We start from the raw sequence: 12,424 nt of genomic DNA on the forward strand, positions 1-12,424 counted from the left end.
TGTCCAGGTAAGTGATTACTGAGAAGAAAAGAACATCATAAATAACCAAAGGTCAAGAATTGAGTTTAGGGAATACGGTGATTTCTTTTTTTTCCAAGTTAGTACTCTCTCCACACAGTGTGCTCTCACAGGTATGGCAGGAATAAGCCTTTGATTAGCTTATATTAATTTAGCAAAAAAAAAGCACGTCTGAAATAATTCACACCCCCCCCCCCCATATTAGAGTGTTTTTTACACGCTTAGGCCAACACAAGCTGAAAAAAAATCACCATTTGGATTTTTTGCTTCCTTTCAGCCTGTTTAACAAGAGTTATGAAAGGTGAAAAGAATGTATAAAAGATCTCCATTACCATACTCAGCCTCTCTTCTCTCTTCTTGCTCTAGCTTCTTGGACCGAATAGTCTAAGCAGCCTGCATCACTGCCTTTCTTGCTTCTGGTTTCTAACCACGTGTCCTATCTGCCAGCGGATTACTTCTCAGGCTGAATAAAACCCACAGGCGCATTCAGTGTCTAACCTGAATCGGTAAATAACAAGGCATCTTGCATTATTTGGGGCTTCCAATAAGGACTCGGTGATTCAAATCCATGAATAAGAAAACAGTAGGGTTCAGGTAAAAAGCAAAAAAATTCAATTTTTAACAGTGACGGGTTTTTGATAAGACCTGTCTGCTTAATCTGAAAGATTTTAAAGAATGACAACAATGAAATCCCTAGACGATTCTCAGAAACACATCACCCTGTACTGCCTGGGTCGGTTTAATATTCAAGTAGTCAAAACCACAAAAGTGTCACAGTATAGTAACACGAGGCAATCTCCGAGTCCCGAGCAATATTTTTATTATTCCCAAGACGCCGAATTTCCTGGAGGGCTTTTTGTTTGAAATTTAGCATTTCCAGCAGATCAGTGTCTAGATTTCTCTTTGCATGTCAATGGGTACTTCTACTAACAGATGTTTTCAAAGTGCTCTAAATAGGTCACCGTACAGGTGTACCACCGCTGCGAACGAACTGGATAGAAGGAGAAATCCAAGTTCAACACCCACTTACGTTTCCTTTTTAATTCAAAGGTACTACTCGGAATAGGACTTGTGTTCATAGACACTCTCCGAAAATCCGCCGCGGATTCGTTCTATTTACAGCCATTTCTTTCAAAAACACATGTTAGCATATACTCTGAGAGTCCATCTGGAATTAAAATGAGCTCCTCTGCAGGGCGTTTCATTTAGCACTACACAAAAATTAAGCCCCGAAAGTCGATCACATACACAGGGACGCGGGCCTGATTACAGATTAGGCTTTTATTCTTTCGCTTCTTCCCGACCCCGTGGTTTTCAGTCTTAGGATAAAAAGAGATGAAAAGGGGGTGCTGCGCCCCTCACGCCTTCTGTAAGCGTCGCCTACGTTGCATGTCTAAACGTTCTGACACCGGGAGGGGGAAAAATTCTTTCTTAAAGGTGGCCTATTGGACGAACACGTTTCTGGGGGCAGATGCAGCCTAAACTAAAGAGGAATCCTGAAGGTGGACAAAACCTGCGAGGCACTTCGGCGGCGGCGGACCTCCCCCGTCTGAGAAAGGGCGGAAAACACTAAAGCCAGGAGGGAGATTTAAAAGCGAGCGGACTAAAAGAGAAGGAAAACGCAGGGGGCACACGGGAGCTCCGCCTACCTCGGCTACCAGCCCTCCCCGGCGCTCCGTGAGCCCGAAAGCCGCGGCAGGAGGAGGGCCGGGGCCCGCGGGCAGCGCTGAGGCGGCGGCCGGGCGAGCGGCGGCGGCTCGGCGGGAACTCCGCCGCCGAGCATGCCGGGAGCCGCGCCCGCTGCACGCTGGGTCGCGTAGTTCCCGCAGGCCTTACTCCAGGTTGCAGCGAAAAGCGGCCGGCCGCCTGCTGCTCTTTTAAGGCCTCGCGAGCTGCCGCGCCAGATCCACCTGATGGGGAAAATGTCGGTAACGCCCGGCCGAGGGAGCTGGACCAAGATTCCCCCGGCCTGTGGGAAAAACGAAAGGAAGGACTCAGCCACCTTCCCGCTCAAGTCCCATTCAGGCATTGAGCAAAGAGGCGGGCTTGACAGCGCTTCCCCTTTAAGAGGGGGCGGGGCTCAGCCTGCCGTTTGGCCGTCCTCCGCACCCTCCCTCCGGGCCGAAAGTTGACAGACCAATCGCCCGGGTGGCGGAGGGAAGGCGGGAGAATGCGAACCCTTCGGTAGGGCGGTAGGGGCGGGCCCCCGGCCTTATTAGGAGTAAGTCCTGCGCAGGCGCAGAGGCGGCCACAGGCGGAGGGGCGGGGGCAGTCCAGTGAGAGACTCTTCTACAGGCACCGAGGGTGATTGGGAGAAGAGAGGGCAGCGAAGGGCTTGTCATGGGGATCCGTGCTACGAGACGGCATTAGTAGCATCTGGGGACTCCCAGGGGGACAGGAAGTGTCAACGCCCGGGACCCCGGCGCCAGCTCCGCTGGGGGGATCCCCGCTGCTCTAGTCTTTGGGAGGGAGGGGAAAAAGGAGGGAGCCCTGATCTCGCCCCGCCCCTGGGCTTGTTACCGCGGGGGCGGGGAGTGAGGGCTTCTTTTGGGGGGAGTGGAGATCGGGGGACTCGGCTGTGCCCTCTTGAGCGGCGGCCGGTGTCCCCGCGGCGCCGGGCTGCCGAGCAGAGGAGCCGCGGCGGCTGTGGCTGTTGCATGTGTGGCTGCTGGATGCGGAGGCGGCGGCGGCGGCGGCGGCGAGGAGCAGCAGCGGCGGCAGGATGTTAGGGCAGCAGCAGCAGCAACTATACTCGTCGGCCGCGCTCCTGACCGGGGAGCGGAGCCGGCTCCTCACCTGCTACGTGCAGGACTACCTCGAGTGTGTGGAGTCGCTGCCCCACGACATGCAGAGGAACGTGTCTGTGCTTCGGGAGCTGGACAACAAATATCAAGGTAGGGGGCCGCGGAGCTGCGTGTGCGGGTCCTCCCCTCAGTCGGATTCTCTGGCCTCCGGGCACTGTCGCTCGGAGGCTGCCCGGGGAAGTGCCACTTTCCATTTCTCCTGTGACAGTCTCCCCGAGTGCACAGAGGGGGTCTGGTGTGTGGGACGGGGGAGAGGGACTGGAGACCGCGTTCGGGGCCCTCCCTTCCCCCGCTGCGGTCGGCGAGGACCTCTGTGGGGTATCACGGGTGGGGGTGGGGGCCGCTCGTCAGCCCCCGCTGCAGACCCAGCGGCTGCAGCTGGTGTGGAAAGGAATCAGCCATTTTAAGCAGCATTTGTTCCGGCGCTTGCCTGCCCGGTGCCGCAGACCCTCCTGCCCCGGCGAGGGAGCGTGCAGCCGGGCGGGGGGCTGTAGGGAGTGAGCGGCCGGCCGCAGCCGGACACCCGCTGGTCTCCCGGGCCTGGCTTTTCCCCTCTCCTCCGACCCCCACCCCGAGAGCAGATGCATTGGAACGTGCGGGGGGGGGGAGGGGGCGGGAGAGGGCCGCGAAGGCGGACTCGGGGAGGTCCCTCCCTCCGCTCTCCGGCTCCCGGCTCGGGAATTGAGTTCGTTCCCTTCTCCCGCCCCAGGGAAAGTTCCGGGCCGCAGCCTTTTCCTCTGAGCCTTCAGCCAAATGGTTAAAAGGGGAGGGGTCCTCGCGGGGAAAGGAAGAGGGGTGTGTGTGTGGCGGGGAGGGCCTCCGTCCCTGGGGGCGGAGCCTGAGGGCGTGACGTAGGGCATGGGAGGGGCGCGGACGGGCGCGCTCCCGCCCGCCTCGAAGATGGCTGGTGCCCGGAAGGTTTGGGCGGAGTTGGCTGGTTGGGAGGTGTCGGGACGTTGCAGGACGTTAATTCGTCCCTAGCGCAGTCGATGTTGGGGTTTGGGACATATTTGTCGTGGTTTTTCGACTCTTTCTCAACCACTCAATCAGGACGAGGAAACATTCAGCTAACTAGGACCATCGCTGGCCCTAGCACCGCGTAGGTTCCGGGCCTTGCGTCACTTCCGGGCCCCAGGTGGAAGTGGGTGGTTGACAAGGCAACCGCCTGGCGTCCTTTAACCCATGGGTCCCTCCTTCGCCAAGTTTGAGTAATGAGGCAAAAGCCACCCTTTGTGGTCAGAAAACTAAGATAGGGAATCAGCCTTTCCTGCAGAGAGTATCATTTATCATCCACTGTTGGTTGACTTTGGCCTGGTACTAGGAGGGGAGAAGTTTAGATGGGGAGCCGTTTCGTGTTTACTAACCCTGATCAAGGAACAGACCTTGGACATAATGTGGGAACAGCCATACGGACTTCAAAAAGATAACTTTTGGACCCTATTCTTTGTTTTTCTAGACCCTCCACTAATCTTATGATTTAGTCTCAAAGGAACCCACTTCTGGGGTGACATTTTCTGACCTGTAGCATATTAGAATATTTAAGTGTCTCTTTGTTTTTGAATCTATAACTTATTTCTGCCTTCTGAATCCATACGATAGGGCTGATGATAGGACTGATCTCTGTTAGGGGGAAAGAGAATTAAATAGTGATTACTTACTGGGTGTCATTGCTGTGTCCGATCCAGAACATTATTTCATAATTCTCTGAAGTGAAAATTTATTTTACTAAGGAGTTAAAATTTACAAGGAGTTTAAGTCACTTGTTCACTTAATTAGGTGGGGAAGTAGCCTGGCTCCTTCATGTACACATCCTTGTTTTTAAACTATTAACGTTGTATACAAGCTTTTTTAAAGCACTCTAGAGATGTTTTCTACAGACATGGAGCACATACATGAAGTATAGCCTAAGAATGACACACATGTGCTTAAGAATTGTATATTGACTGGAGCCTGCTTTGAATTCTGTGTCTCCCTCTCTCTCTGCCCCTCCCCTGCTTGCGTTCTGTCTCTGCCTGTCTCTCTCTCTCAAAAATAAATAAAACAAAAAAAATTTTAAAAAAAAAAGAGTTGTATATTGAACATTTTTAGTTTTTCAAATAGTAACTGAAGTTTGTAAAGCTTGCATGTTTTTGCATTTCTTCACAGACATATTTGCCTTCACAAGAGTTAAGCTATTTTCATTTTAATTGGGGAGGGAAAGTTGGTTACAGGGAAATCTGCCATCTTGACCATCTAGAATTGTGCTAAGTAGCTCTGGTAACATGAGAAACAGTATTAGGCTTTAAAAGATTGAGAGATTATAAACATTTTAAGATTGTGGTCAGCTTCAAGATTAATGTAAGACAAGGATCTGGTTTTCAGTCTGTGCCTGTGCTTACTAAGCTCTGCTTCCACAGGTTTATGTTCATTAGCTTTATATACTTCTGTGTTCTTGGTTCAGATTTCATATGCTTTTTGTTTCTTTGCTAGTTCTTAGGCATTTTCTGTTTTTGGATTTAAAACTTACGGCAGTATTTAGTGATATGAATTATACGAGAAGTCAAAAAAATTTCTCTCCTACCTATTTGAGACACTTTCAGAAATTACTGGAGAATCTTAGAAGTAACCTTAAAGACTTTAAAAATAGAGAAATGAAGAAAACAATTTCACAATTGAAGTATTTATTATAGGACCTGGTTATTAGAGAACCTCAATTTTTGTTACAATATTCTTGTTCCTAATGTCTTGGGCAAATAATCATTGAAGAAAAAATTAATACTTAATTTCAAGTGCTTTCCGTGCAGCTTAGTAGCAAATGCTTCAATGGCAGAGCCAGACATACGTATGTGGCAGAGTTCAAAGTCTGGGGTTGTTACTTCTTGAACTTCATTTTCTTCACATATGGAAGTGATAGCGTCCACATAAGGTTGCTGTGGGGATTAAATGAGAAAATCTTTATCACATACAAGGGCCCTAGTAAGTGTTAGTTTCCTTTCTTCTCTCACTACATAATTAAGATGTCTTAGAAATGTGAATTTTTCTCATGCATAGTATCTTATCAGTGTGCTTGTATGGTATGATATAATTAGCCTCAAATCCTGATAGTTAGGTACAGAATATTTAAAATAAGGTTTACCTTTATTTTTTAATCAAATTTTTTAATCAAATTTTTATTTTATTTTATTTATTTATTTTATTAAATAAATAAATAAATAAATAAATTTATTTATTTATTTTATTTATTTATTTTATTAAAAAATAAAAATATTTTTTAATCAAATTTTGTCTGCGGGGAAAATATGTAATGTCCTTATTTTTCCTGGAGAAAAATTACGTTAAGAAAGTCACCCAGCCAGGCAAATGGGCTAGATGTGAACTTTGTTTTAAAATATGCTGTGCAGGTACGAGTGCCCTCAAATGTGCGGTGGCATTTTGTCACGTATCCTGGGTTAAGCAGTTGTCCAGCACACGTGAGTACTTCTAATTTCTAGGGAGGAGTTAATTCATAAGAGTTGTGTTGAATGCCTGCTTTGTGTTAACATTTCTCGGAGACAGCCTAATGTATGCATTTGACTCGTCTAGCATTTCTGTTCTTGGTAAAGTAACAATATTGGAAGGCAAAACGATGGTATGCCATGTGCTGGTAATAATATCAGGATGTAAAACAGTGATATGCCATGTGGTGTGATCAATTAGAGTTAATTTTTGTTTCTCTCCCTTTAGTAAGACAGAACTCAGCGTTGTATCTCAGAGGGGCAAGAAATAGAACAATAGAATAGAATAGAAATTTAATCTTACGTAAATTTTTGGTGACATCTGGAACTCTATTTTCAGATTTTTGTATGCCTTCTAGTGACTCAGACATTTTTAATTGATTTAAATGTGTCCCACATGCTATACAATACCAAAATCAGCAGTTCAAAAAGCTTAGAACCAACTGCTGAGTTATCTACAAAAGCAGAGTGATCCGGTGCTGACTTTACTGTAATTGTATTAGTAGCTTCGTCAGTTGATGCCAGAATGGGAACCTAACCCCACTCTGTAAATAGCTTGGTTTTCAGAATCTCCCCTATGGTAAAATAAGAGAGCCATTAAAACTAATATGGGGAGGGGGGGAAGAGTGAAGAGTGACTCGTGTCTGCTTTGTTTGAGTGTCCAGGGATATGATACGCAAGTAAAGGTGTAATGTCTCTCTGGAGTCATGTAGCAAGTCATTGATTGAGCTGTAAATCCTGTAAACACGGTTGGACGGTAGTCTGTAGCCAGTTTTAGAACCTAAGTTTTACAGTTGAAGTCTGGCATGTAAATTTCATTACAGTGAGTGTTTTGAGGTTCACGTGAAGTGTAGGTGACTTCACTAGGTGGGCTATAAAGTGGCATACAGTGTTCTTGCCCATGTATTAATTAGTGCATACATCTCTTATCCTTTTTTTTTTTTTTTTTTTTTTTTTTAAGTAAGTTCAGTGCCCAATGTGGGGCTTGGACTCATAAGCCTGAGATCAAGAGTCACATGCTTTACCAACTGAGCCAGCCAGGCACCCCTCTTATCCTTGTTAATATAAATTACTGAGTATTAGAAAGCTTTGTAAAAAATAAATACATAAATAAATAAGAAAAAAGAAAAAAATAAAGCTTTATATTCTTATTAGTTTATTTCTTTAAAAATTTTTTTTAATGTTTTATTTCTATTTTTGAGAAAGAGAAAGAGTATGAGCTGGAGAGGGGCAGAGAGAGAGGAAGACCCAGAATCTGAAACAGGCTCCAGACTGAGCTGTCAGCACAGAGCCTGACATGGGGCTCGAACCCAGGAGATTACAGCCTGAGCCAAAGTTGGACACTTAACTGACTGAGCCACCCAGGCACCCCTTATTAGTTTATTTCTAAATATACTTTCATATTGGATAACGTCTGGTTTTTCTAGGGGAAATAATTTTTTTAGTGTATGCATACCATAGAGGAGACTGGTTTTATGATTTGAGTTCATTCAACTTTACCAATTCTGTGAACCATAACTAACTTGAAAAATATCATATGTGCTAATGCACAATAATGTTCTGGTTTTTCTCTTCTGTTTTTAGAAACATTAAAGGAAATTGATGATGTCTATGAAAAATATAAGAAAGAAGATGATTCAAACCAGAAAAAACGCCTACAGCAGCATCTCCAGAGAGCATTAATAAATAGTCAGGAATTGGGAGATGAAAAAATTCAGATTGTCACGCAGATGCTCGAATTGGTGGAAAATCGGGCAAGGCAGATGGAGCTGCATTCACAGTGTTTTCAGGATCCTGCTGAAGGTGAGCGCGCCTCGGATAAGGCAAAGATGGATTCCAGCCAACCAGAAAGATCTTCCAGAAGACCCCGCAGACAGAGAACCAGTGAAAGCCGTGATTTATGCCACATGACGAATGGGATTGAAGACTGTGATGATCAGCCACCTAAAGAAAAGAAATCCAAGTCAGCCAAGAAAAAGAAGCGCTCCAAGGCCAAGCAGGAGAGGGAAGCTTCGCCTGTTGAGTTTGCAATAGATCCCAATGAACCTACATACTGTTTATGTAACCAAGTGTCTTATGGGGAAATGATCGGATGTGACAATGAACAGTGTCCAATTGAATGGTTTCACTTTTCATGTGTCTCACTCACCTATAAACCAAAGGGGAAATGGTATTGCCCAAAGTGCAGGGGAGATAATGAGAAAACAATGGACAAAAGTACTGAGAAGGCAAAAAAGGATAGAAGATCGAGGTAGTAAATGCCATCCACATTTTAAAAGGTTATTTGTCTTTTATATAATTCTTTCAGAATTTACTTTCAGAAAATGTTTTAGGGTAAATGCATAAGACTATGCAATAATTTTTAATCATTAGTATTAACGGTGTATTAAACGTTGTTGTACTTTGTCTGTGACCTTAATTTTCTGCACTGAATTACCAAATATTTTAAACCAGGTAGTCTTTAGATCGCCTGATGAAAGGAGCAGGGAATAGGGAGAGGGTGGTGTGAGCATTAGAACTTCACAAACCAGGCCTATTTCATTTTCATTGAAAACTACAATGCTGTTTCTGAGGTAAACACCAAAGTTTTGCTAGTATTTTAGTTCTCTGTGCTTTAAAAATTTAGATGAAGTTGGAGTTCTCTGTAAGCATTCAGATCATCTTGGGTAATTTAAGGTATGAACACTACATTTAGAGCTTCTTTCTCCCTAGCCCCATTTATACATACACTTGTTCATCTCTAGGCTTCCATGAATTTAAGGAGCTAGAGATAAGAATAATTTGGGATTCCATGTGGAATAATGTGCTCTTATTAGAGTATTTGCTGCTGTATTTTCCTTAGTAGCATTTTGATACACTGTCAGTAGCCCATTTGTAAATGCCTTCCTGCTGCATCATAGATACATTTAATCTAGTGCTTAATAAGGGAGTTGTGTTTTGTTTTGTTTTAATTGGGACAGGCAAGCATAGTTAGGTACCAAAAATGGTGCCATTGGCTTATATTGGAAAATTTGGGGTTCTGTAGTATCATGGTTCAAGGTTGAGCAATTTAGAAAAAGCATCTTCTTTAAAAACATTTTCCACGTGACCCACTGCTGAGTTGCCTAGCCACGGGCCTATCAGTGGGGACAAGGGCATATACTAGTCTTTAAATATTGCCTTTATGTCAAACAGGAGTTTCAATAGTTTTGCTAGTGGCTATAGTTGATTTCTGTCCCAATCAGTGATTATATATTATTTTAAGTAATAGTGTATTCACTTTCACTTTCTGGTACTGGTGCTGTTTGATGTTTTCATGTTTAATGAACTAATTTCATTATAACAATGCAATTAATAATGTATTTGTAAATTGAATTTTCCAAGATCCTGGTACTTTAAGAGTAAGCATATTGATGGATATATATGAACATATATTCGGAGAATTGTTTGGTCTGGGGGAGGAGGCAGATGATTGACCAGTCCTTTAAATCTGTGTGTAACGTAACTTTTTATTCCTCATTTCTAACTAATCTGATGATCTCGATTCTTTTTGATTAGCGTGAAAAATTCTGTCTGCTTGTTTGGAACAAAAAAAAATTGTTTTTTCTTCTTCTAACTCTCCTGTGTGACTTTTAGGCATGTTATTTCCTCTCATCTGGGTGTCCAGTTACACATCTGTAATACAAAATACAAGGTTGGCTTCAATATCTCCAAGGTTTTTTTGAAATCTATAGTTTTTGCACTATGGTAAGGATTTTAATAATCAAATGACTTGTTTTTCCCTTTTGTTAATTTTGTCCCTCATACTGAGATATGAAAATACTTTAAAGGTGATCTTTGAGACAGGTAAATGCACAATATTTGATTAACTTCTGTCCTAAGGATATTTTGCTTGATGACTAGAACTAGTTGGTTATATTACTTCTTGAGCGAGAAGTATTAGACAGCATGATGAAGAATTTATTTGTTGTAACATAGTTGAGTTGTAAAGACATTCTTTTCTCTCTTGAAAATACAGCATTTTGTCTTAGTGATGACATCCTTATTACCAAGATAGAGCTGTTTACCTGACACCATTAAAAATATCGGTATGTACAAAGTCTCCAAAAGCTTTCAGATGTCACTATATGGAAGTCAATGCTTTTTCATACATTAAATTTCCCTTAGCTTATGGGGAAAACAAAATAAACTTCTTAACAGAGGCCCCAAATTTGGATTAGGCTTGCTAGGAAAACAGACATGGAAAATCCTGTAAAATGTGCTCTCTTCAAGACCTAATGTTTGAAACAGTCTTATTCTTATGAATTTTTTGTTTGTTTTCTGTACCATACCACACAGGAAATAGAAGTCTTAAGTTTGCATAATATTTTGACTGGGATTTCTTTTTTAAGTATTCTAGGTTTCATATACTATCTCATATCATGGTTATTAACTCATGCTATAAACCAGGGGTTCCTAAACTTGTCTCAGAGTTACTTCAAGAGTTTCAAGAAATACAGATATCTCTCTCCCACACCCAACAATTGTGATCTCATTCATTTGGAATGTGGCTGAAACATTAGAATTTTTTTTTTAATCCCCAGGTGATTCTAATATACAGAAAAGTTTTGGAACCACTGCCATATTATGAAAATTTGAACCTGTTCGAAACTGGGTGTCTTCTCTACATTCAGACTTATGGGACTCTGAAGCACATCTAAGTTCTGAAACATGTGCAAGAGGTTGTCCCTCGCACCCAACAGTCTACCAACACTTGAAGACGCCACACTCGGGTGCTGCTTGTGTGCTGTTCTAAGCAGTGGCGGTTTAGAAGACAATCCTTGCTCACACACCAGACATTCTGATGGTCAGATATATGTAATGGTAGGGAACGGTTTAGAGGGGAGTAAAGCAGAAGAACAGAAAACGGATGGAAAGAGAGGTGAGTCTTAATTGTGGTGATTAAAGGTCTCAAAGGAAGTGATCTTGGAGCTGAGGCCAGAGGGGGAAATAAGGGAGGCAGGCAGAGGTTTAAGGGAAAGAGGGGTAAAAACAAGCTCATCAGTTTGACTAGAACACTTGACACAGTGTGGAAGGGACTAGAAACTGCTGACTCTCGAAAGCCATGGTAGGAAATTGGGGAAAGGTTTATATTGAAGAGTTTTTTGACGATCACAATGATCATCTGCACTCAAAATCTGGGGAGCCTTAGTGAAAATAGGGAGTCTCCGGAGACTCAGAAGCCTTTGCACAAGAAATGTTGATGGCTTACAGTAGGACTCTGCTTAGGTCTTCAAGATTTTTTTATTTTTTAAATTCACAGGATTCCTGTAGTTGCTTTTCAGCTTCAAATGGATATTAGCGAAACTTCAAGGATTTTGGCCCAGTGATTGGAAAGCAAAGAGATGACAAGGGTGACTCGGGTTTTGGGGTTGTGGGGAAAGATCAAGATTTCTGTTTGCATTTGGGTGTGAGATTCCTGGTAGACTTCTTGTGGGATCCAACGTGGAGTTGAGGGAGGGGCCGGGAGCTCAACATGTGGAAATTAGCCTGTGAGTAGAGTTTAAAGCCATGCGACTAAAATCACTTGTAAACACATGATTGCCTCTCAAATTTTTTTTAATGTTTGTTTGTTTGTTTATTTATTTTGAGAGGGTGAGAGAGAATCCCAAGCAGGCTCCACGCTCAGTGTGAATCCCAACCTGGGGCTCGGTCTCGAGACCTTGAGATCATGACCTGACCTGAAATCAAGAGTCCGGAGGCTTAACCCACCGAGCCACGGAGGCACCTCGAGTGCCTCTCAAATTTTAATGTGCACGAGTCACCTGTTTTTGTCAAAATGCAGACTTGGATTCAGTAGGTCTGGTGTGGGGGCCTGAGATGCTACATTTCTGACAAGCTCCTCAGTGGGGCTGATGCTGCTGGCGGGGGGGCGGGGGCGAACCTACATTTTGTGTAACAACTGGGTGGATCCAGAAGAGGGAGGGGTGGGCCCTGTGGCGCTCCAGGCTTGGAAAGGGGGAGCCACTGAAGGAGACTTCCAGATCTCTCCGAGAGATCAGCCAGAAAAATGTGGCACATCGGAACCAAAGGGAAGTGTTTCAAGAAGAGCATGGTCCCTCATTGAAGTGCCACCCAAATAAGACGAGGACGGCGGCTAATCACGTGGTT

The 12,424-nt window shown here is 44.0% G+C and overlaps 1 protein-coding gene and 1 pseudogene across 2 annotated transcripts in view; one reads left to right on the forward strand and one right to left on the reverse strand.

The window, feature by feature from the left end:
• Positions 1–2,552, reverse strand: part of LOC147581468 (uncharacterized) — a 38,702-nt pseudogene extending 36,150 nt beyond the window's left edge. The window contains exon 1 of the transcript XR_015249939.1: positions 1,668–2,552. The product of XR_015249939.1 is annotated as an uncharacterized LOC147581468 (transcript). The remainder of the gene's footprint in view (positions 1–1,667) is intronic.
• On the forward strand, positions 2,476–10,789 carry ING2 (inhibitor of growth family member 2). The gene is made up of 2 exons (XM_025933077.2): positions 2,476–2,912; positions 7,880–10,789. Exons 1-2 carry the CDS (start codon positions 2,741–2,743, stop codon positions 8,548–8,550), a joined length of 843 nt encoding a protein of 280 aa, XP_025788862.1. The 5' UTR covers positions 2,476–2,740; the 3' UTR covers positions 8,551–10,789.
• The last annotated feature ends 1,635 nt before the right edge of the window (positions 10,790–12,424 follow it).

The sequence above is a fragment of the Puma concolor genome, chromosome B1 (genome assembly GCF_028749965.1).
Source record: "Puma concolor isolate L17-30 chromosome B1, mPumCon1.1.hap2, whole genome shotgun sequence".
Lineage (NCBI taxonomy): Eukaryota > Metazoa > Chordata > Mammalia > Carnivora > Felidae > Puma > Puma concolor.

Coding starts and splice junctions, on each gene's coding strand:
- ING2 (XM_025933077.2), top strand. CDS start 2,741: ATGTTAGGGCAGCAGCAGCAGCAACTATACTCGTCGGCCGCGCTCCTG. Junction 2,913..7,879: donor GCTGGACAACAAATATCAAG/GTAGGGGGCCGC, acceptor TTCTGTTTTTAG/AAACATTAAAGGAAATTGAT.